Source organism: Micropterus dolomieu, linkage group LG13 (assembly GCF_021292245.1).
Source record: "Micropterus dolomieu isolate WLL.071019.BEF.003 ecotype Adirondacks linkage group LG13, ASM2129224v1, whole genome shotgun sequence".
NCBI lineage: Eukaryota > Metazoa > Chordata > Actinopteri > Centrarchiformes > Centrarchidae > Micropterus > Micropterus dolomieu.
In genome coordinates this window covers 4627888-4652757 of record NC_060162.1, presented here as the reverse complement: position 1 = coordinate 4652757, position 24870 = coordinate 4627888, and the positions used below count along the sequence as shown (strand labels likewise).

General features: G+C 38.9%; 5 protein-coding genes across 10 annotated transcripts in view; 2 read left to right on the top strand and 3 right to left on the bottom strand.

The window, feature by feature from the left end:
• The window catches only part of enoph1 (enolase-phosphatase 1), a 7076-nt gene extending 6749 nt beyond the window's left edge, over positions 1-327 (bottom strand). The window contains exon 1 of the mRNA XM_046066148.1: positions 1-327. This exon is cut by the window's left edge and continues 22 nt beyond it. Within this exon, the coding sequence (XP_045922104.1) occupies positions 1-62 (62 nt within the window). The 5' untranslated portion in view covers positions 63-327.
• Positions 328-1282: 955 nt separating this feature from the next.
• On the top strand, positions 1283-7382 carry LOC123981382 (heterogeneous nuclear ribonucleoprotein D0-like). 4 transcript variants are annotated; one of them, XR_006827751.1, is made up of 9 exons: positions 1284-1780; positions 2522-2690; positions 3312-3473; positions 4194-4325; positions 4444-4543; positions 5264-5419; positions 5505-5598; positions 5937-6038; positions 6846-7382. XR_006827751.1 is itself a non-coding variant. In XM_046066147.1 (8 exons), exons 1-7 carry the CDS (start codon positions 1614-1616, stop codon positions 5570-5572), a joined length of 954 nt encoding a protein of 317 aa, XP_045922103.1. In that variant the 5' UTR covers positions 1283-1613; the 3' UTR covers positions 5573-5594; positions 6846-7382. The 4 variants fall into 4 exon arrangements, 3 of the variants coding, with proteins under 3 accessions (XP_045922103.1, XP_045922102.1, XP_045922100.1); XM_046066147.1 differs by lacking the exon at positions 5937-6038 and having other exon boundaries at positions 1283-1780; positions 5505-5594; XM_046066146.1 differs by lacking the exon at positions 6846-7382 and having other exon boundaries at positions 5937-6817.
• On the bottom strand, positions 7094-13074 carry si:ch73-234b20.5 (uncharacterized protein LOC449923 homolog). 3 transcript variants are annotated; one of them, XM_046066150.1, is made up of 5 exons: positions 10022-10089; positions 9788-9903; positions 9591-9672; positions 9081-9251; positions 7095-7880 (listed from the first exon to the last, which is right to left on the bottom strand). In XM_046066150.1, exons 3-5 carry the CDS (start codon positions 9591-9593, stop codon positions 7743-7745), a joined length of 312 nt encoding a protein of 103 aa, XP_045922106.1. In that variant the 5' UTR covers positions 9594-9672; positions 9788-9903; positions 10022-10089; the 3' UTR covers positions 7095-7742. The 3 variants fall into 3 exon arrangements, with proteins under 3 accessions (XP_045922107.1, XP_045922106.1, XP_045922105.1); XM_046066151.1 differs by lacking the exons at positions 9788-9903; positions 10022-10089 and adding an exon at positions 12207-13074 and having other exon boundaries at positions 7094-7880; XM_046066149.1 differs by having other exon boundaries at positions 9788-10058.
• Positions 13075-13445: 371 nt separating this feature from the next.
• Positions 13446-20125, top strand: mat2al (methionine adenosyltransferase II, alpha-like). The gene is made up of 9 exons (XM_046066143.1): positions 13446-13846; positions 14529-14606; positions 16120-16242; positions 16341-16453; positions 17261-17404; positions 17566-17784; positions 17880-18062; positions 19458-19591; positions 19683-20125. The coding sequence occupies exons 1-9, from the start codon at positions 13774-13776 to the stop codon at positions 19783-19785; spliced, it is 1170 nt and encodes a 389-aa protein (XP_045922099.1). The 5' UTR covers positions 13446-13773; the 3' UTR covers positions 19786-20125.
• An 877-nt stretch (positions 20126-21002) lies between these two features.
• LOC123982182 (zinc finger protein 436-like) lies at positions 21003-24789 on the bottom strand. Its single transcript, XM_046067603.1, has 4 exons — positions 24772-24789; positions 24075-24246; positions 23804-24027; positions 21003-23201 (listed from the first exon to the last, which is right to left on the bottom strand). The coding sequence occupies exons 1-4, from the start codon at positions 24787-24789 to the stop codon at positions 22233-22235; spliced, it is 1383 nt and encodes a 460-aa protein (XP_045923559.1). The 3' UTR covers positions 21003-22232.
• Positions 24790-24870: the final 81 nt, after the last annotated feature.

Sequence of the window (24870 nt, the reverse complement as noted above, 5' to 3'; positions counted from 1 at the left end):
GTCGTTCCTTCAATATCCAGCAAGAGTGCGCTGGTACAAGCAGGGATTGAAACAGTGGCCATTTTTAGGAGAGTCTGCAGCTGGTTAGCTGACGTTAGCTCAATTAGCAGCACCACAGAGTTGAACGCCAGGAAACGCTACTGCTGGTGCTGCTTCTCTTACCTGGACAGGTGAAGCAATCTAGAGTAACTAAGCGCTAAGAAACGGACCACTTAGTTTAGCTGTTAGCCACTAGCTCGCTGTGTTTGCCATCACCTCGCAGCTAACTAACACTGACTCGACTCAAACACACATTGATGCATTCAGGTGCTCCTCGGATATTCTTCTTCTTCTTCTTCTTTTTAACTGGCGACTTGCAAGCAGATGGAGCATTATCGCCACCTACTGTATCCTTGTGTTCAGTCCAGTGAAAAAGACAAGATGTGTTTAAGCACCATCTTTCCGGAGTTATTTGAGAAAATAGTTTTAATGTCTATTTGTTTGATTCCTTCATGTTTCAGTCCATTTCTTAGAACCAGTCTTTGGTTTGAGTATTTAGTGCACTCAAATAGCACATGTTCCACAGGCCTCACAATTTCCATATTGATGTTTTCGAACAAGGTGCAGAGTTGCATTTAACTTCCTTATTTATTCCATTTATTCCTTAAAACTCACTAGTAGCTGTTTAAAAGCTACTAGTTTTTAATTATTAGTAACTATTAAATTGGTTACTAGTGACTATTCCCGTTGTAACAACTGCTTAGATACTAGTGCTTAATTTTTAGTTACTAGTAACAATTTTTTAGGTACTAGTAACTAATAGCACATTTTTGCCATTGAAATCTTTGGGGCTCTTCAGATATCATCTATTTCTTAGTTACTAGTAACTTTTCCATTCTTACTGTTCTTATCAACAAGCTATTTTATCATTAGCGTTACCCAAAATATTTACTAGTAAGAATAAAAATGAAAATTACTAGTATCTTTTGGAATAGTTTCTAGTGACTAATGAATAGGTACTAGAATCTAAATAATAGATATACGCAAAGTGAAAATAGATTATTTTGAATCTACTTTACTCAATCTTATGTTCTATTCTGTCTGTTTTTCTTTAATTTGTACATGTAGCCCTGGATTTTTTATGTTTATAAACATGTTTATATACGTTTTTCCAGGTGACGTTCACGTGAATTTTCCCAGTCGGGAAATCATTTGTCCGATTTTTCCCGAGACAACGTGAATGCACAGCATGTTCGGTTCGGCCTCCTGCTCGGCGGGTGGCGGCACTGAGCGCGTCTCTGCAATCGCGAGAAACACCCGAAGAAGAAAATGCGATGAAAACAAAACGACGCTCACAAATAACCCCTAAAAATTACAGCAACTGAAACTAATTTCCGCCTTACTGAAACACACTTTTGCCTAAATTCAGACTAACGTTACACGTTTACTCACCTATACTACCCAGCTAGCTTGCTCTAATTAACGCCAAGAGACACGGCGATCGATATATATGATAGCAGAATATTAGCTAGCCGCTAGCTAGCATTAGCTGACAGCAAGCGACCTAGCTTAGCTTCCCCAGTTCTGAAGTTCCCGAGCGTGTTTTAGCGACATCTTTTAGTTAGTTAGCAAACATGTCGGACGATTATGAGTTCAGCGAGGACACCGGCATGATGAGAATGGAAGAGGACGCGGAGGCGAACAGCGACGACCCGATGTCTGCGGCCGGGGACTGCGGCCTGATGGGGGGCGAGGCCGAGGGATCCAGGATCGATGCCAGTAAAAACGAGGAGGATGAGGGGTACGACGTTAGACTTACAACGAGTCTTCATAATCAACCCTTTCATGCATGAATTGTTTGTTTTTACTTTTAAAGAAGTACAAACAAATATTCCTGTAAACTTTCCCCCCCAGTGTGTACATATAGTTTTAGTGTGCACTACAGTGGACAACTTGCATCAACGGCACCGAAGTGATGCAGTGGAAGTCAACATATGGTCCAAAATATTATATGCATTTAAAAACATTTACTAAAAGTAAGTGGTATTTATACACATACAATCATTCAAGTGCAAACTATATCATCATTTTAAATAAAACATACAAAATAAGGCCATGTAGTGGACAGATGTATTTACAGTCAGATCAAAATGTGCAAGGAATATATAATAAAAATCTGGCTAAAAGTCATCCTAAACACCCTATTTAGTTGGCTGGTTTTCTGAGAATAAAAGCATTTTACAGTTATTGTTGAGACACTTGTTGCATCTCCACTTCCCTCCCCTTGTTTTGAGTTTATGATGCTGTACATCAAGATGAGATGTAGACAAGGCTTTCTTTCTCACACTTGGTGGTTGGGACATGGTACTATAACTTAAATGGCTCTAAATAGCTTCCAAATGTCTCTCCACTGTAGTGGACGTCATGCATGAAAGGGTTAAAAAATATTTAACCAAACAGTATTGTACCATTAAGATACCTGCTGTGTTTCTCAGTCTGCAAGTAGTTATGGTTTTCTTTAAATGTGCTGTTTTGTCAATAGGAAGATGTTTGTAGGAGGGCTCAGCTGGGACACGACCAAGAAGGACCTGAAAGATTACTTTTCCAAGTATGGGGAGGTTGTAGACTGCACATTAAAACTGGACCCCATGACTGGCCGTTCAAGGGGCTTTGGCTTTGTGCTCTTCAAGGAGCCTGATAGTGTTGACAAGGTATTGTCCTGCTCCCTTTAGTAATGTTTTAAATTAAATGAATGAACTGCAGACCAAGGCGCATATAATGCTACATGAAGTTGAATCTTAAATTATTGCTGTAATTAAAGAAGCCCTGCTTATTTATAGGACAGTCTGATTTACATTTACTCATTTGGCAGACGCTTTTATCCAAAGCGATCTGATGCTTAGCTCTATGACTTGATACACGAGAGGCAAAACTGGGGCTAAATCATTGCCCACATCCAAACTGAATTGGTGAAGTAGAGCTAAAATGATTAGTTGATTAACAGGAAATTAGTTGGCTACTAAAACTATTTTGATAATCGATAAATTATTTGTTTTCAAGCAGAAAACCTATGCTGTTAGCAGCTTCTTTAACGGGAGTATTTCCTGCTTGTCTCTGTTTGTCAGACGGTTGGTCTGACAAAATTAGCAATTTTAATATGTTGTTTGGCTGTGTGAACTTGAACCAGCACATTAATTGATAAAGAGAATAGTGGTAAATTGAAACAATAATTCTGATTATTGAGCTAACAACAACTAAACCTTATTTGCATTGAGGGCAAAATGATTTTTCTATATGACCCCCTTCGGTCAATTGATTATTTTGTTATGAAGGTTGTCACCCAGAAGGAGCATAAACTCAACGGAAAGGTCATTGATCCCAAAAAAGCCAAGGCCATGAAGAGCAAGGAGCCCGTAAAGAAGATCTTTGTTGGTGGTCTCTCTCCAGACACTCCCGAAGAGAAAGTCAGAGAGTACTTTAGTGCCTTTGGAGAGGTAATTTTATTTCTAACATTCTCAGATTTAGCTTTTACTTGGGTGTGTGGCTCTTTGGGGTCATATTAATCCATTTTATGGGCTAGGGGATGGGCAATCTGACGGTTTTAAATCGAGATCGTGATCTAAGGAGTCCACAATCGGCTTTTCAGGCAAATTGTAGAGATTGCCGTATTTATTGTGCTCTTTCTTCTGTTTCCAAATCTGCACTATGTGAACAAACCAACAGAGTGATGTAGACCACTAGATGGCTAAGCTGATTGGATGAATTACTTCACGTGGCTCTTCTTCGGGTGACGTATACTAAACAATGCAATTGGCTTCTGAGAACTTGAAAAGTGTTATTTAATTATTACCGGTATCATATATTTGGCTTCTCTTTACAACTTCAAATTAAATGCGATTTTTTTATCACCATTTTGAAACCAGTGTAGTATTTCCAATTCAGTAATGTGTCTCAGGCTGTTTCAAGTGTGGCTATAGACTACACGGCATTTTAAAATTAAGAAAAAATATTTCAATCTTGATCGTGGTTGCGATTAAATAGATCATGATAATGTTTTTTGGCCAGATCGCCCACCCCTATGTAGGGCTACCGACATGTAAATAAAAATCCATCTAAGTGCTTGTACATCAAAATATATCTGCCAATTCTTTCCTTTCATAAACCTAGTTTAACACTTTTCATGAAGACCACTAAATATTATTTTATACGCTCAGCTGGAGTCAATAGAACTTCCCATGGAGAACAAAACAAACAAAAGGAGAGGCTTCTGCTTCATCACATTCAAAGAGGAAGATCCGGTTAAGAGGATCATGGAGAAAAAGTACCACAATATTGGACTTAGCAAGGTACAGGCTCCTTTTTCTCTCACCTGGAAGTTTGTTTGGCGCATATTATGGTGACTTTTATGAAAGACTGACACATGATCACTCTGGAATTAAATCAGCTTAATTGGTGTTCCTTTAGTGTGAAATAAAAGTGGCAATGTCCAAGGAGCAGTACCAGCAGCAGCAGTACTGGGGAGGCAGAGGTGGATACTCATCCAGGTCTCGAGGCAGAGGTGGTGGTGAGTGGAGAAAACATTTGCGTTACATGTGAAGAAAAATATAAATAATTCTTACAGATGAAACTTTGGAAGAAGAAATCATAGTGTCGGACCCACTTAATCAATTTGTAGTAATTTCTTTAAATAAACAATTTTCTCTCCGACTGATATCAGCCTCATGTCTTTATAGTAAATATGAAGCTATGCCAGCAGGCGGTTAGCATAGCATAAAGACTAGAAACGGGGAAATAGCTGGCACCCCTAAAGATCACTAACTAACATGTAGTATCTTGTTTTTTATATCTATACAAAACAACCAGAGTAAAGGTTACAGGATGTGGTGTTGTGGGAGGTTTATGTGCCAAACTGCTTCTTGGAAGGGCACAATGACTTCCTGGTGTCCGGTCGTGAGGTTGACAAAGACTCCAGTAAGTCACTGACCCTGCCCAAGAAATAGTCCGCCACACAACCCCCCATAAACCACCAACTTTTCATTTTTACTCACTGTTTTTGCACAGATTGACACTTAATCTGATGGATGAGTGGCACAGACCACAAACCACAGCGTCCCTGGTTCGTGTCTGGCTGGGAGATCCTTGTTGCATGTTATTTTCCTGCCGTCAGCCGGGTTCAAGGTTTTAAGGCTGAAAAAAGTCTTGATTAGAGTGAAGCAGATGTGATGTCCTGTGATTACAAAAAAAAAGTGATGAAACACATTTAATTAATCCTGTTTAATTGCAGGTCCCAGTCAAAACTGGAATCAGGGTTATGGAAACTATTGGAATCAAGGCTATGGCAATTATGGCAATTATGGGTACAATAATCAAGGATATGGAGGATATGGCGGCTATGATTACCCTGCTTACAACAACTATTACGGATATGGTGACTACAACGGTAAGGAAACACATGAATAACAAACAACTCTTGGATATATTTTCTGTTACTTTAGAAATGAGAATATTTTCTACCACACTTGTAGATCAATCTGGTGGATATGGCAAGTCACCACGCCGTGGTGGTCACACCAACAGTTACAAGCCGTATTAATGGGGGAAACCCTCATCTTCAAGTAGGTATGTAAACACAACTTACTACACTACTTACTGTAAACTTAAAGTAGTCATATTTACTTTGTTGTTTGGTAACATTATGTGTAATTTCCTCTTATAAATTTCTTTTTCTCAGCACCCTGAAGTGCTTTACAGTAGTGGTAACATAGAGGCTACACGATTATTTTAACAGCCGGCCTTCTGCTGCCTCTTTTGCACCTTCTTTTTTTTTTAAACTGTAAAGTTAACAGGTAAAGTACTGCTACTACAGTAAATGGATGCCAAAGTTAAGGATGTGCAAGGAAACAGAAAAGGAAGTATGTTGTCTCCTAACTCTGACATACCTTGTTTGTACCTGCCAGCGGAGCTTCCTTGCAGGCCATGAGCTGACTCCCAGATACTCTCAGGGCCCGCTCAATGCGGACCGGGTACGAGAAGCATACGCTCTCGAATGCTGCCATTTGGTATGGTCTTACAACATCCTGTATCAGCATTTCTAAACTAAAACAATATGGGACACGTCCAGCTTTGTCACCTTTCTTTCCATTTTAATTTCTTTGCAACTGTTTGTAATGTAAAACTTAAAATATACACGTGTAATTGTCATTTTTTACAGGCCCTTACTCCCCCACAAGTAATGATTATAAATATGACAAAAATAACTATTTGCTTTTCAAAGGATATGTACAGCATTCTCTGGACTTCCCAGTTCCTTTTTGTTAATATATGCATTCCTAATCTTATCTAAAATGCTTGTTTCTTTATTTAGCTCTTGTAGCCAGTAGTCCATGAGCTAAAACCTGGTTCGTAGTTGGACTCTACCGTGTTGGGGGATAAAGTGCTTTACTTTGTGTACATGTATTGTTCTGTTTTTGTTACACTGACAGCGATGGAAAAGACTCCTCCTTTTCTTAATTTTCTTGTAATGAATTTTCCTCTTTTATAACCTTTTGTAAAACAACAAGTGTCACTACATTTGCAGAAATTTGCATGTAATGCTTTTCTTTAATGTGTATTTTTGACCAGTCGAAGGTTTCTTCCACGTAGTATTTTGGGCTTTGACCTCTTCAATTTATTGCACTTCAGGATTTCTAGCTTATGGACTAAGTTTTTTTTAACTGTAAAATGTTAAAATAATGGTTCTCAGTTTGCTTGTTTTTCATTGGACATTATAAACACGGGGGATTCCTATATGTCTTTTTTTTTTCTTTTAAATTAATTTCACAGTTTTTCGTTCGTCTATAGCTGATTTGTTTGTTTGTTTTTCATAGGTTTCAGAGTGATGAAAGACAGCTGTGGGCTGGTGGAGCATTGGCCAGAGAGATGATGGTATCCAGCAAAGATCACTAGCTGATTGTAAGACTATAAATGAAGAGCACTTTGTGACCTACAGCACATTTCCTCTATATTTACCTGAGTATTCGTTGTATCTTAAACGTTCTGGATTTTGATGTTTTGCATTTATTTAGATTACTGCAAAGTTCTAGCAGCTTGTGTTCTTCATCCCTTCTTGTTTTTGTATTTATTGTTCTCAAACACTTTTTGTGAAATGCTTCATTTATTACATAACTGCAGTGTTAGATTGTTTGGAACAGAACATCACATTTATACATTACTGTGGTAGCAAAGAAATGATATGCGTTGTTACAATTTATCCTCTTTATCATAGTCATCAGTCATATAATACATATGTTATTACAGAGTTTGACATTCATAAACATACAGTGTGTGTGTATATATATATATATATATACATACAGGTAATTAGACATAAAGAAATGCGACAAAATAAAAATAATAAACACTCATTTGGATTTGTGATCCTTTGTGAAATAATGTTAATGACTGTTGGAGTGTTCAAGGAAGAATTTCAGCCAAGTTTCTAACAATTTAAGCTCTCCAGCTCTGAATTTCATCTTCACATCATAAGCTTTTAACGCAGACTAACCGCTTCAAGAAGTTCGCAGACGTTCCAAAGTCTGAATTTACATACATATTTTGATATTGAAATATAACACGTCTTTTAGCTCGAGCTGAAATGACTAGAGACTCTGTCCTGAGAGCAACTATATTCTAAAATGCTTAATAAAAGCCGTCTGTAGGTGAGCTTCATTTTACCATCTTGATTTCTTTTAGTCCTGAGCTGGCGGAGGGGCACGGAAGAGGATTTATATAACCTTTGTGGCAAAGAGGATGATGAGGATAACGATGATCAGCACAATTACACCAATTATAATCATCATTTTAATGTTTTTCCACCAGTATTTCCTGGCAACCCGCGTGGATGTTCTTTGGAACGAGTCAGCCTGAAAAGAAAAATAACGGAAAACCTGGTAAAACACCCAGTGATGGAAGAAGTACCCAGGTCCTTTACTTAAACTCCACCGATTTAACACAGTAAAATCAGTCGACAGGGAGTATTTAGTCTTTAGTGGTTAACGGTGGATGGGTCTCTCACATCAAAGCCCATTGCGCCATCACCACCCCGGGTAATGTAGGCACCAGGTTTTGACCAGGAAGAAGAAGAATGTGTGGAATAAAAGAGAATATTTCTGGTTCTGCAGCATTGAGTTTAATCATTTTACTTTAAAATGTCCACCAAGAGTCTGACAGTGTTATATGACTGCAATAATAAATTGGTGGAGTACTCTTAAGTAAATGTACCAATACAATAAAAACAAGTAGAAGTACTCATTCTGCAGTAAAATGTCCCCTGTGACTGATAAATGACGTTAGATTGTTAATATGGATGAATTCACGTGTAAGCAGTGTTTTACTGTTTAGTAGTTTTAAGTACTTTATATACAGATGGGTAGTTGGGGTCATGATGGCGCAGTGGATAAGATGCCTGCCTCTGGTGTGAGAGACCCTGGTTCGATTCCCACTGTGACCCATCCACCATTGTGTCCCTGAGCAAGACACTTAACCCCTAGTTGCTCCAGAGGCGTGCGACCTCTGACATGACCACAACAATTTAGACGCTTTAGATAAAAGCAAATGTAAATAAAATAAATGTAATTTATGAATCACAAGATAAAACTGAGGGATTGTGAGCTGATTTATAAGGTTGGAAAAAAGAAACAACATTTTGCTGCAGAAATTATTTTTCAAATGTTTAATGTTTCTTTAATCTTTGCCTTTTTGTTAAATATCTCTTTGGACCTTAAAATGGGATCTAAAGGAAACCATCTGAGAAGAAGGGGCCCTAACTAGATACTGAAAGATTCAAAGCAAAGTTTGAAACCCCTATATTTTATAAGCTTTTCTTATGTTAAATCTTAATGTGAAAAGTAACTACTCACTATAGCTGGGTACATTAATATAGTACAGTATTTCCCCCTGAAATATAGTGAGAAGTAAAAGTATTAAGTAGCAGAATTGCACTTTCCACCATTGTAAAACGTAGTTTAAACAGCCTGGTTTTAATGAGTCATATATATATATATAAAAAAAACGTAACAACAGTGTGGAGAGCTCAGCCTGCACCATCATGATCAGATACTTACAGAAGCCTGCAGATCACCAGTCTTGTCGATCAGATCGTCCAATCTGTCCCCCCTCTCCAGCACTTTGCTGATGTTGTCTTTCAGAATAACTTTAACCTCGTTCACCTGACTTTGCACTTGGTCAATTTTAGCCGACGAGCCAGAGGCCGGTGGCTGGGAGTTTGTGTCAGCCTGCGAACAACACATTGTTCAGTTTTAATCACAATTTCCAGATATACCAGCACACAAACCGCATTGAAAGTGAAATTTACAGCAACAACCTCTGCAGTCACTATTTTTAAAAAACAAATTTCCCTTCCTGCAACTAAGATAACAGGAAAAGAGCTCTATCAGCTGTGAGTCACTTCACAGAGGCCTGTGTGATTACAAAACCTCACTGTGGTTACAAAGTAAAACCGTCTAACTAGCATGGATATAGACAGAGAATCATTTCCGATGGTATCAAGCTGAAAGAACCTAAATAAAGAACAATATTTACAATAAAAACTTCACAAAAGTGTAAAAACTTACCATAGCAGCACTGTTTCTCAGTCACAACCAACAAAACAACTCGGCTTCATACAAAAAAAGAAGTCCTGTTATCCAGTCCTGCCTGTATAGTAAACAAACACAGCGATCTGTGCTTCTTGTGACTAAATGAGACATACAACAAGAGCTGAACAAATGTCTGCTGAAGGTTGGACTCTTCCTGTTACTCATTAACTAACCTGTTGCCTCAGTCAAAGTCCCATTGGCTCAATAAGAGCCGGTCATCAACACCACAAAGATTTAAGCCGGAACATGAACTGGCAGCACTTTCATTTCCTGCTTTTCATGAACCGTGCTGCCACAAATTCATCACACGAAGTACATAAATATCAGCACTTTTAGATGTTATTTTAAGAAAAGAAAGAACAAATTTCATTTAATCAGTTTTCTCTTAGTTCCAGTTGTCTACATACCATCAGCTGTCAGAGCAACGGATGCAAGCCTGTGCTGATCTGATATGTCTGGGCAAAGGGCTCTGTTTTCAACGCAGGGATATTTGTATGGCAATAAAGGAGTGAAGTCACCATGTTGCTTCACCTCATTTCCTCATCCTGTGTTGTGCAGCTTGTTATTTCAGTAGTAGGCTACAGCAGCTGGGCAGTGCCTCGCAGTGTGACTTGTGCCCAGTTTGGCACTGGGTTTAAGAATAAAGCATTTAACAGTCCATGTTAAAACTTTTTACTGCTTTAGTCGTGTAGAAGAACTATAATCTCTTGCATAAAATAAATGTCACAACACCTACCAGCACTGTAATTTAAAGTCTGTGTTAATTAAACCGACCAAGAAGTATTCTGATAATTTATTACATTATAGCCTATTTTAGCAAAACTGTAAAATTTAAATACTGGATTTAAAATGTTTCTTAAGTGAAAATGCAAAACTATGAGCAGCAAAATTTACTTTAACTATCAAAAGCAGTAGTAAGCTGATGCAGAAAACATTTAGTTGGTTTAGGTGTGGCTCATTTTAATTTTTTTTTTTTTTTAATTTAAAGTAAAATTTTATATACGATTTGGTAGTTTATAACAATGCAACAAATTTTCTAGGCTTTGTCAAGACTTAAATATCTCATCAACTATTGGATGGATTGGATGTCTTGTTATCCCAAATGTGAAGGGATACGCTGTAGGAAGCAATGGCGTTGCTTCATTCACACCACATGACTCTAATATGATTTTAACTCAATGCTAATCCTTCTCCACCACCATTTGTTCCACTCTGTGATTTTTCCCCTCATGCATTGCACCACAACAATCATAATGTGTGTGTGTGTGTGTAGAACAGTGTGCACCATCAGTCCAACACAGGGAAGTAGAGAGCAGGGTAGGGAGGAAGAGGAATAGACTGTGTATTGGTAGCAGTAACAGCCTTGGTGCAAGAAGTGTTATGATAACTTACTCTGTTTAGAAAAGTAAAACTCTAAGTAAACCTAAGTAAAAAAAATTTATTGTCAAGAAAATATACTAAAAGTAAAATGACGTCTCTGTTGTTGTTCCATTATTATATATAATACAATTAGATTAATATTATTGATACAGTAACAAATAAGATTTATTATTTTACATGTTGATACTGGCTGCACTTGTGCTGATTTTATTTATGTTTTATGTTGTGTTGGTTTAATTTACTGCTTAACAGTTCTTATTATAGGGTTTTTTAATCTGCAAAGTCACCAGTGAATTAAAAGTATAAAGTTGAAGTTCAAACACTCACTTAAGTAACTCAGAAGTATAATACTTGAATAAATGTGCTTAGTTACTTTAAAAGTCAAAAGATAATTCGTTATCTCATTCATGTGTCGATCGCATTAATCCTTAAGTTTAAATAGGTGAAAAAGTCCTTCTACAGCTTCACTGAGCTCAGCATGTTCTCCCCTGACAAAGAGGATCTGGCTATGAGTCATACAAACTGAACATTGGGAGTGTGCTACAGTTTGGTGAATGCTTGCCAAGTACTAAAGAAACAATGTGCACATATGAATGTTCAAAGTCAAATCAAAATATATATATATGCAAATGTACTATTGACTTGAGTATTATACTAAGTAGACACGTGCAGTGTTTACGAATGAAAGCGTAGTATGCAACCTAGCAGTACCAGTTGCGACTTATATAAGCAATCATAGTAATCTTGGACTTTGTACAGGTGAGACGTCTGACTTTCATACTCAGTGTGAGGAATTAAGATAGGCCAATGCACTGGAGTATTAAAATTAGAAGAGTAAAATGTTTTAATATCGTAGGGGTTAAATACAACAAATAGATCACCAGTACAATATGATGCATTTCATTTTACTAGCCCTGCAATAAATCTGTCCTCTGTGAAGGCTGTGATGTTAAGTTTTTACTGCTCTTGTTGTGCAGCAGGTCTACACCATAATCTTTGTGATGTTATTTACAGAGACCAAACAATTCCCACCATGAACAAGCACTGTCTACCTCAACCAAAACATGCAACTTGACCGCAATGCCAAAGAGCCAGGCTAGTTGGTATGACTGTCCAAGCGCATCCTCAACCGTAGTAACCGTACTCTGTCACAGACACATTTCAGTATAATGCAGTCCAATACAAATTTTCATACAGTTGTAATCTGTTTACCTCAAACAGCAAACGGTTCCCTGTTCACCCATGGAGCGACATTATCATTTAGCCAGAGTCAGGTTTGGGTCCACCTGGTGAATGATGAATCCACAGTTCACTTCCTTTTTCAGCTCTGTTTATGGTCTCCACCAGATCCTGAAACAAATATCTGTCTCTTTAGCAGCTAAATGCTCCACTTTGTTCACCAGCCAGTCTGCTGTCTGCTGGGCTGGTGGGGTACAGAGTGGTTTTCACACTATGAAAGTGGTGACAGTGAAACCAGTAAAGAGGGAAGTTGCCATGCAAAGCCTGGACAGACTGCAACTTGGGGTTCAGGGTCTTGTTCAAGGACACTTCAATTGGTGGACGGGAGGAGGAGCTGGGGATCAAACCACCAACCCTGCAATCAGTGGACGACTGAGCCACAGTCAGTTTTACCTCAGATCAATTTGAGTAAATGTCCTTGTTACTTTTCACTTTTGTGTAACTTATATTCTGTATATAATATGCAGAGGTGGAAAGTACACTTACTGAAATACTGTATTTAAGTACAAAGTAGGGGTACTTGTACTTTTCTTGAGTATCTGGGGTAAATATTGTAGTTTTAACTCCCCTGCATTTATTTGACAACATTGGTTACCAGTTGCTTTGCAGACTGAGATTATCAATACAAAATCTAAATCATCTAATAAATGATGATAATATTTTCATAAGATAAGCTACCCAGCAGTTGTAAAGCCCCAACGTTACCAGTGGCAACATTAAAGTAATGTATGCTACACACTAATACTTCAATAATAATATTACATTAATTTAAGATCAAATTATTATGAAACGGGCCATTCTGCATAATAAGCACTTTTAGTTAAGTAAAATTTTGAATGCAGAACTTTTACTTGTAACAGTGAGTATTTTGTATACTGTGGTATTGCTGTTTTTACTTATGTAAAAGATGTTTACTTCTTTAACTCCTGATGATATTTAATATGTAACTAAATTAGTAATAGTATTACATTATTTTCGTATGTGTATTATTATTATTATTATTATATAAATGTTATTATTGTTATATTATAGTCTTATATAATATATTACTATATTAAATTATATTAAAGTATTGTATTATATTAAATTATATTATAATAAATAATTATTACATTACTTTATATTATATTAAAGTATTATATAATGTTATATTAAATCCTTCAGCTCACGTGTTGCGTCATAACAGCGACATCTTGAGGCTGTCCTGGCTGCTGCCTGAAGGACTTCACAATTGGAAACATTCCTCCTTGAGATTATCCAGCAAGCCATTTACAGAAAACCCACCGAAAAGAAAATTAGTTCGAAGTTATATAGATTTACGACACATCTCCTGTTGCTTTTTAACTACTGGCGAAAAGTCGCATCGGCTGTTTGTTTCCTTTTGTTTTTCCGCTAAAGTTTAAATCCGCCGGTGCCAAGTCGGAAAAACGTGCCTGCTGCAAACGCCTCGTAGTTAATAATTGCTTCTTGAAATCAGAGCTGCTCCGCCACGTTTAGCCGCTTTTTAGTTCCCTTTTGTGCAGCGAGCGAGGAGCTGAAGATGAACCCCAGCGGAGCCCGCACCGGGAAGACCTTCCTGTTCACATCCGAGTCTGTGGGAGAGGGACACTCCGGTACTGTACTCCTGTTTAACTGTGAAACTGTAGTACTCAGAGTTCACTGTTTCTGTGGACACGTGTGGACACAAAGAGACTCTGTTGCAGGCAGCTGTGTGTGAAAAGTACTCAGATCATTAACTAAAGTACAAGTAGAAATAACATGGTGTAAAAATACTGCGTAAAAGTCCTGAATTCAACATGTTAGGCAGATAAAAGTACAAAGGTATGATCAGAAATGCAGCTAATTGTACTTTACTTGAGTACTTTTACTGTATGCGTCTATATTAAACTATTTAAAACTACCGTAATAAAAATAAGATTAAACTAATGAGGCCACAAAGACTAAATATTTGTTTTATTAAACTTGTGTATATACAAATGATCAAATGAAGGAATTTCTGAAGTTTTTTTGTTTGTTGTAGACAGATTATTTTATTGTTTTATTATATATGTGACTTTCTGCTTTGGCAACATGTGGTTTAAACTAAAATGTCAAGCCAGTAAAGCCAATTGAATTATGAAGATTATCAAAAACAAATCCCTTTTTGGGACCTTGACTTCCCCCAAATTCCCAAAATAAAATACTAAGAGCATGACAATGAACATTATTTATCTCTGTAGTCAAAAACATGATATGTGTAGTCGAGGCCTCTTGTCCCTGTCCTTTCCTTTTACGCCTCTTGCTTTGTGTTCACAGACAAAATGTGCGATCAGATCAGTGATGCCGTACTCGATGCGTACCTGAGTCAAGACCCTGACTCTAAAGTTGCCTGTGGTGAGTGTTTTATGTTTTATGATATTGATTTAAAAAATTCTTTGGTTCCAGCTTCATGAATGTGAATAGTTTCTTTACTCCTTTGTGACAGTAAACTGAATATCTTTGTGGACAAAACAAGACCTTTGAGGTCGTCATATTGATCTTTGGGAATCACTGACTGACATTTTTCACCATTTTCTGATATTTTATAGACTGAACAACTAATCAATTAATAAAATTGACAGATTAATCGGTGAAGAAAATCTTAGTTGCAGCCCTAATTAATTCAGATTTTCCTTTGCAGCCTCTGGAGCACATAGCCTCAGAATGGACTTCAGTGTTCAGCAGTTAAAAAACGATTTTTGCACATTCATTGATTCTGGGTTTTCCAATGAGCGAGAAGAAATAGATGTAATTTTAAGAATTGTTAACAACTTTTATTTCTGGAAAAATCACATTAGACACAAAACATTATTCAGAGTAGAGTGTTTTTATATGTTTTAAAACACAAAGTGTTTATTGACAAAAGAAAACAACAACGTGTCACCCAGGTCACAGTTTGTTTGTCCCCTTTGCTATCTGGGAAGAGATACAGAGCCATCAAAGCCCGAACAAACAGACTGAGGAACAGCTTATTCACCGCAGGAGTTAAAGACTCCTAAATGTATTTATTTATTATTTATTTCTCTGCTGCTGATGTACACAAACACTTTATTACAAACAGCACATGCACAGTTGGTATATACCATCTTTCTCTAATGTTCACTGTCAAACAGGTTTTGTGCAATGTACTTTACATTTTAATATTTATACTTACATTTATATTTCTTAGATTGTTTCCTTATCTGCTTCTCTATTCTTATCCTGCTTTTGCTGATGCTGCTGGTCTCTGAGAGCTCCCAAACTAATTTCCGTAGTATGCCTACAATGACAAAGTTTCCTGATTTCTTAATGTATCAAACACTTTTGTGTCAAAAATCCTATTGGAACAATTAAATATGAAGCTAGATTCATTGTACGTCTTGTTTTGAGGCTTGACAGGAGTTCACAGATATCGCTAAATCCTTTCCTTTGGTTCCCTCCACTCTGGTCTTTCCTCTGTATCAACATTGTGTATTTAGTGTATTTAAAATCAGTAGTCTTGCCCTGTGGACCGCAAATCTAAACTTGTCAGAACTTGTTAGAATCTGATTAGAAAGGTTTATTGATAACTAATAATTACACAACCATTTATCTTCGACTGGATTAGCGTTTGCTCTTTAGACCAAAGATCAGTTCGGCATTATCTCGCCGGCATTCAGCTCCCTCTGAAACATCTTAACTAACAATGAATGTTTTTCCACAGAAACTCCCTTCACGCTCTCTTCTTCTCACAATTTATTTTCTATAAAGCTGCTTCAGACTTAAAAACCTCAAGAATTGACTGTTTAAGAAAATTATGATCAGCTATTCTTGTGTAATGCATCCAGTAAAACAGTTTCTCTACATGACACCACACATTCATGGCTAGTAAAAACACGTCTTGTTACAGAATGCGTGACGAAGACGGGCATGATTTTACTGGTTGGAGAAGTGACATCTAAGGCCATAGTGGATCTCCAGGCAGTGGTCCGAAATACTGTCAAGAAGATTGGTTATGATGCCTCTTCAAAAGGTGCATTAGGATTTAATATTCTTATTTAACAACTTCAGTCTGTGCAGAATCTTTTCCGGGGGAAATGTAAGTGATTGTGTCTCAACTTGGATCTGCAGGTTTTGACTATAAGACCTGCAATGTGCTGTTGGCGCTGGAGCCGCAGTGTTTGGAAATATCAGACTGCGTGTTTGAAGGCAGGGATCAGGAGGACATCGGTGCCGGGGACCAGGTTCAGTATATTGGACCTTAAATCCTCAAGTCTATCCACACTACCGTGTTTCACCATGTGGGGTCAGAACGATGCTTTTATGTTATGAAGCCACTTCTATAAAGGAGCCGCAGTACGTTTGCAAAACAGTCCTATTCAAAGATTGTTATCATTCATTGTACTGTGTTTTAATTGGCTACTTCCTTTTTATTTTATATAAATTTAACAACTATTACAACAATTAGGAACAGATATGTGTGTGTATATATAAGAAAATATAGAAATCCCAAATAACAAAATCATTAGGACATAAGGAGACAAGAGAAAAGACGCATTAATGTGCTTGCAATGACACTGCTAACATGCTAATGTTTTGCAGGTCTAATGTCTCTGTTCACCATCTTAGAATCTGATATCTCTGTACCTGAGTAAGTGATGAGTGTTAAGACAACGTTAACAGCGGTGGGGGTCTTTGGTAAGAAGAAATGTCGTAAATATTGGGCAAAGGAAAGTTTGAGCCGATTGTGGCGCTAGATGTCAGTCGGAGAATCACCAAATTTAAGAATGATCCGATGGGGAATAATAAATTTCATGACAATCAGTTCAGTAGTTGTTGAGATACTTCAGTCTGGACCGAAGTGGTGGACTGACCGACTGAACTGCAACGCCCGGTAGTTTGGCTAATAAAAAACATATATCGTTTATCAGATACCATTCAAAGGCTCATTTTTAAATTGCATTTACCTAACTTTAAAGAGTGGACCATGGATGTGAACAGAACATATGACGTGACTGCTCAGACCGGGTTTTGCCATGTTGTGTCTCCAGGGTTTGATGTTTGGCTACGCCACAGACGAGACCGAGGAGTGTATGCCCTTAACCGTCGTTTTGGCTCACAAACTCGTCTACAGGATGAAGGAGCTTTCACGCAACGGAGAGTGTCCTTGGATCCTACCAGACTCCAAATCACAAGTGAGCATCTTCAGAGGGGGACACTGATGGACTAGGGGTTAGAGGGACCGACTGTGTTTGACTCTGACCTTTGACACTCCACCTCTCGCCCTTAATTTCCTTTTTTGGAGTAATTGTGGAGTAAAGATGTTGCTTTCAGCTTTTCGCCCTCTTTTCTGCAGGTCACAGTGGAGTACAGAGACAACATGGGAGCCATGGAGCCGTTGCGTGTTCACACTGTGGTCATCTCAGTACAACACCACCCGGACATCACCCTGGAGGAGATCAGACGCAATCTGATGGAGAAGGTGGTGAAAGTCATCATTCCTGCCAAGTACTTGGATGACAAGACCATCTACCATCTGCTGCCAAGTGGGAAATTCCTCGTAGGCGGCCCTCAGGTGAGTAAGGACCAAACCAGGGAGGGAAATGTAATAAAAACAAGAGATAAATCCACATAATTTTTCTGATGCATTTGTGTTTGTCACATCATCAGAGTGATGCAGGCCTCACAGGGCGTAAAATCATAGTGGACACATATGGAGGATGGGGTGGACACGGAGGAGGGGCTTTTTCTGGAAAAGACTACTCCAAAGTGGATCGGTCCGGAGCTTATGCGGCACGCTGGGTCGCCAAGTCTTTGGTCAAAGCTGGACTGTGCAGGAGGGCCCTCGTTCAGGTGAGGACGTTTATAAAGCTGCACTTGTTACTCACTTTTTCTTTAAGGAAATTTAAATTAAATTTACAATCTTGTACAAGGTTTTCTTATAAAACAACTTGAACAAGCAACACACTGAACAAATTACTGTACTCAAAGGGTAATTCTGATATATTTAAACCTTTGTGCTATTTTTTTATGTATATTTTGTGGTCTAAATCCCTAAAGTAAGGACAAAATGTTTTGCAACTGGTCCAGTAGACCAGCTTCAAAACAGGTTGCAATGACTTAAACGTAATCCTACTACCACTAAAAGTGCCTGTTTTTGCCAATGATAGGCTCAGATTGTTATTCTAAGTGTCTGACATCGTTATGAAAAGGATCCCTACATGGAGAGACCTTATCGTCAAAGAGTAAGATGACATACTGACTCACGTTCCCACCTTAGTCTTCCTGCAACAATTCACCTCTCTCTCTTTCAGAGCAAGACTTCTGTTTCTGGTTAAACAAAAAGCATCTTACTCTTTAAAAAAATGGTCTCTCTCTGTAGGGATCCTTTCCAATCTGAGACTGTCAGTAGTAGTGGTAGTAGTACTTTTGAAGGATTACGTTGCAGCCATTGCAGCCTATTTCTACTAAAACCAAAATCTTTTGTACGTATTATTTTAAGACACTCAGAGGCGTGACGAGTTTGCTTACCGTTGTACATACTGAAGTGCATGATGCATTTGCTTGGCTTAAAAAAACATATTCAGTGACTACAAACGAGTCAAATCTTCAAAGTGATTCGTAAAGTCCACCTCTGTCGGAAAACGGAAGCTCGATTCAGAAAAGGGAAAAGTCCCCAAACCTCAGAAAACCCAACAGAGGAGGGAGCCCTCTCCCGGGATGGAAAGATGAGCAGGACATGTGGTGGTCACAGAATAGACCAACATAGTAAAATTACATTATGGACCCTCAGCCGGTACCAAAAATACACACTCAAGGGTGTTCTGTCACTGTAGAAATATTTTTTAAAAAGGAACTTTTACCTCAAATAAAAATAAAAATTCTTAGCAAAATGCCCAAAGACTCCCTTCTGGTCATGCCTAAGACACAGCATTATTTAGAGATTTTAGTACTTTGTCTTCAACAATCTCTGGCCAATTTGTCCGATAAATGTTAATACAAGAAAAAGATGATTTTTGTGCCTGTTAGGTAAACGGAAAAACACTCCTAATACACTTCGAAACAGTGCATCAAAATCTCAAAATTTGTTCCAGGTTCCTGGAAAGAGTTGTATTGGTGTGAAAGTTTTTATTCTGCAGCATGTCTGGGTCAGTCTTCTTATTAATAATAAAAACTGTGTATGAGATAAAGTTAGAATATTTTCTGATCAATGATGAGTGAAAGCTTTGGTGTCTTTACGCCCTTTAGATCTCCTATGCTATCGGTGTGAGCCATCCACTCTCCATCTCCGTGTTTCACTATGGCACATCGAACATGGACGAAGAGGAGCTGCTGCAAATCGTGCAGAAAAACTTTGACCTCAGGCCTGGGGTCATTGTGAAGTATGTGCAGTTCTTCATGGCTGCAAACAAAGTATTATTCATTTGTCTTTTTCTGTAAATATAACAGTGTAATATTGGGTTTCTGTTACAGAGAGCTGGGTCTGAAGCAGCCAATATACCAGCCCACTGCCTGCTACGGTCACTTTGGCAGGGAGGAGTTCCCCTGGGAGAAACCCAAGTCTCTGGTGTTTTGAGTTTTGGGGGTCGCCAAACATTCCAGTTATAAAACAATCAAGAGACCAATTTGATTCACTGACTCCATATTATCTAAATACAGCTGCGAAAGTGAAAACATGAATGTCTTTTCTCTGTCATCTCTTAATTTCTTTCCTTAAACTGTAAAGGCAGAGCTCAGTGCCTTTGCTGACAAATTAATTCTTTTTACTTGAACTAAACAATGACTGAGGTGCTTTCCTGTATAAGAAACTGTAGCTATTGTTCATGAATAATTATGCAGTTAATGCAAAATGTATTCTGAATAATTTAGTATTTGGGAATAATATTTGGTGATTAAAAAGCTGGACTAAAAATGCATTATGTTTTGTTCATAAAACCGTAAGAGTTCCTCGGGTACTTCATTTAATATTTTAGGTATTTAACCTGAGTATTACCATTAAGGTTTTACTAGAGGCTGGCTAGCTTTACTCCGTCAACAGGTAACTCTGCCCGCCAGCACCTCTAAAGCTTAATTATCACATTACATCTAGTTTATTTAATAATTGACTTGCTTTCTTGCTGAGAGTTAGATGATATGATTGATATGACTCTTATGCAATGGTAAAAAAAATAAATCTTAATCCGGGTTTGTAGTGACAGTAGCAACACAGAGCAGTGCTAGCAGCCTTGCTAACCCCTGAGGCCCCCTCTGGAGACACCGTTGTTGACCGTGCTGCTAGCTTGGTAACTGGTCAGGGAGAGGTTTGCTGCAGTTACCTCACCTGTCTTCGCCCGTCTCGCACCAAGGAACACGGAGGTTGGTTCCAAGGGGGAAGCAGGGGAAACCGTGATTGGTGAAGCCTTTACCTGCGTAATAGAAACGTAGGTTGATGCCGGAGCTTCAGGGCCCTAGGCTCTGCTGCACCCTCTTAATGGCGGGAAAAAACATGGCCACGTGGGATCGCACTCAACACCTACCTTCCCTGAAAGGATCACAATGGGAATAAACTGTTCGGTTTTATTGTGTTTTTGTCCTTTTTAATGTTTTTTTTGTGGTTGGGGCATATTTTGCCAATTTTACATAATAATTAATAAAGAAGTTCAATCAATCAATTCTATGTTTACTGGTCATGCAACCCATCCCCAGACCTTACTGTGAGTCACAGCTGAAGTATTAATAACTTCTCTGTCTAATATGAGGGGACTTTCTCCATCGTGGAGAAGATTGTCTTTTTCCCCAAAGGTTCTAAAAAAACACTTTCGTCCTGCATTCAGATCTGCCAACCTTTCATGACACATAGCAGTCTCCTGGAAGTTACATACATATACTGCTCATTTGCAACAGCAAATATGTTTTTGAACAAAATAATATCAAGTAATCAAAACAACAAGGAAAAATTAGGCTGCTTGCTTGTAGCAACTATTGCATGATTAGAACATGCACAGTCTTTTTTAGCCATGAGAGCTTGGATGGCAACGCAGTGTGCCGGTCAAATCTCAACAGCCATGAGGTGTATTTGCACAAAATCTTGACATTTGTGTTTTTTAGTGAAATATGTCTCAACAACTATTGGATTCCCCTCAAGATGAATTTTAGTAACTGGTGATCCTCTAACCTTTTTTATGACCAAATACCTGCAAAACCAGTTATACCAATGGGATTATTAACCATCTGGGACTCGGGAACTCCAGCCTGCAGTCCCCACCATCCATTATGTGAGATACAAAAACATAAAAATATGCTACCACTAAACTGAATACAGGTAGCAACTATGTTTCCCTCTAAATGTATTAGGCAAAACCAATTAGTCTTATATAAATGTAATTCCTTGCAGACAGCATTGCACTCTGGGGCTTCTTTGTGTTTGTGGTTTTCCATCAGTGTATATAAGGAACAATTACTCTGGTTAGTAAATTTTCTGCAGTGTGACTGAATATGGAGAGTTACTCATGTTAAGTCAGATTTTGTTGTCTTTCTGGCACCTTAACCTCACTGTGGTATTTTAAACCTTAGTGACCTCTACAAGAATGTGTATAGAAACTCACTCAAATAATACGAAGCTGGGTTAAATCTGAGTGAATAATGTATGTATGTATTTGTCTGTACTCGCAGACAAACACTGAACAAGGAGACATGCTGCAGATTCAGCTCCATATAATGTTAGGTGAAGTTGCAGTTGGACCTCAGCCCACAGAGAAACAACAAGGCAAGTAGGTTTTTAACTTTGGCTGCACGTTCGCTGCTGCATTAGCATGTTCATGACTACAAAATACAAGCCCCAATCCTGTCTTGCTCTTCAGTAAGTTTGTACTTGTGTTTGTGTTACTGTTGCATCTTTGCTGCAGTAGCATTGACAGAGGAAGTAAAGCAACGATAACATTTGACAGCTGACGTTGCGGGTGTATCAGTGTTATTAAAATACTCATTCATGACAGCTTTTACAAATCACATGTCATCTTTTAACAGCCAAGAGATCAAGACAGTTCAGGTGAACGCTTTGAAAGAGTGAGTCTGCAGATGTTTCTTTAAATTGCCTCTTTGAGTGAAACTCTTGCCACACTGGTCACAGTGGTGAGGCTTTTCTCCAGTGTGAGTCCGCTGATGTCTCTTTAAATGGGATGGGAAAGGGAAGCTCTTGCCACACTGGTCACAGTGGTGAGGCTTTTCTCCAGTGTGAGTCCGCTGATGTCTCTTTAAATGGGATGGGAAAGGGAAGCTCTTGCCACACTGGTCACAGTGGTGAGGCTTTTCTCCAGTGTGAGTCCGCTGATGTCTCTTTAAATGGGATGGGAAAGGGAAGCTCTTGCCACACTGGTCACAGTGGTGAGGCTTTTCTCCAGTGTGAGTCCGCTGATGTCTCTTTAAATGGGATGGGAAAGGGAAGCTCTTGCCACACTGGTCACAGTGGTGAGGCTTTTCTCCAGTGTGAGTCCGCTGATGTCTCTTTAAATGGGATGGGAAAGGGAAGCTCTTGCCACACTGGTCACAGTGGTGAGGCTTTTCTCCAGTGTGAGTCCGCTGATGTCTCTTTAAATGGGATGGGAAAGGGAAGCTCTTGCCACACTGGTCACAGTGGTGAGGCTTTTCTCCAGTGTGAGTCCGCTGATGTCTCTTTAAATGGGATGGGAAAGGGAAGCTCTTGCCACACTGGTCACAGTGGTGAGGCTTTTCTCCAGTGTGAGTCCGCTGATGTCTCTTTAAATGGGATGGGAAAGGGAAGCTCTTGCCACACTGGTCACAGTGGTGAGGCTTTTCTCCAGTGTGAGTCCGCTGATGTCTCTTTAAATGGGATGGGAAAGGGAAGCTCTTGCCACACTGGTCACAGTGGTGAGGTTTCTCCACAGTGTCGCCACGCTGATGTGAACCCACTTGTCCTCCAACAATGAAACTCTCCTCACCCTCATCATGAGGTTCGGCTTGATTTTTGGCGTTCTGTTTCTGTGAAGCGAAAATCTTCAGACAGTAAAAAAGGAAGATACAAGAGTGTGAGAGGATATTAAAGGGTGGAGCTCACTAATAATACAGGTAGAGGTTCCCTGATTATTCATTCGGTCTGCACCGATTTTACCTTCACTGTCTGTACTTCTGTGTCTACATTATGTAGGCTGTTCCCCCCTTCTCCTCCCTTCTGTCGCCTAGTGCTGCCCTGTTGGGTTTCTGTAAATAATATCATAGAGTACGGCCTAGACCTGCTCTTTTATGAAAAGCGCTGTGAGATAACTGTTGTTGTGATTTGGCGCTATATAAATAAAACTGAATTGATGAAAGTATGGATGAAGTAGAGCTGAACAGGACAATTACTTTGCCAGGTCAGGGTTGGTAACAAACTAAGGCCACTTTGCAGCTCTATTGAGCCGTGATTAGATCAACTTACTCTGCGACTAAATGGTTTCTCCCTGTCTGAACTATCATGTGAGCTACAACATCTTTTCTCCACTGAAAACTTTTTTACAAATAAAATGTTTCACTGTGTTTCTGCAGATGTTCCTTGTGGCCAAAGCTTGTCGGACATTCGGAGAAGCTAACTGGTGTTTTTCAACTATTACATCACTTACGTCATTGTTTTGCAGAGGGTTTAAAGCTGGCTGAGGTTCTCTGGTCTCCTCCCAGTCACTACTGCCATCAGTCTCAGATTCAGAGGAGAGGGAAGTCTTGTGATGATCTGGTTGTAAATAACTCTCTGGATCAAAGTTCCTGTTTGGTCCTCCACAGTCCTCTCCATCAGCTTCTCTGTTCTCTTCAGTTTGGCTCTGATGAAGCTGTGAAGACTGAGGTTGCTCTTATTCATCTTCTTCATTCTTCACAGTGACAGGAATGAATGGGAACTCAGTCTCCTGCGGCCCTGGATGCTGCTCTCCCTCCTGACTGGTCCAGACATCCTCCTGCTCCACTTTAATGTGTAGCAGCTCTGGTGGGTCCTCCTGGTTCTGACTGAGGCTGCACTAGTGCTGCTGCTCAGGGGGAACCTGTTCTTTACTCCCCAACAGCTGCTGGACGTCTGTGGAGAAAAATTAAATACATGCACGTTTTAGAAAACTAATTTCCTGACACCACTAATATATACATGTATATACTGTATATATATAAAACTGTACATCTGCTTACCACAGTGTATTTTTTCTAAATAAATTAACTATTTTATGTCTTTATGTCTGAGATTCAAATTTTTTTTACATGATTTTCTTTTCATACATTTTGTATGAGAATTGTTGGAGGGAGTAGAGAACTAAGACATTCATTGCCATTTACTGCTTCACTGTAATTATTGTACATACCAGGGTATCAAGGTAAATATTACTAGGCCTATAGGGGGGGTCGCTATGGCAAGCCATGAGCTGACGGTAATGACGGGTAATGACGCGAACCTACACGTGAAACAGCTGTTGTTTGTTATTATAAAGATAACAATTATAAAGACAAAGAATATGGAGGAGTTCCTCCTCGTACTCTGCTATCCTCCTTTCAACAGTTGCAATATTTCTTCAGCAGCAGCAGTTAGTCTCTGGTTCACAACATCTCTGACCATCTGGGCTCCAGACATGTTTGCTGAATCTCTTCTGCTTCTCCTGCAGACACACTCCGTTAGAAACGTTTGACTCGTTGCTACGTTACCTTCCTGTCA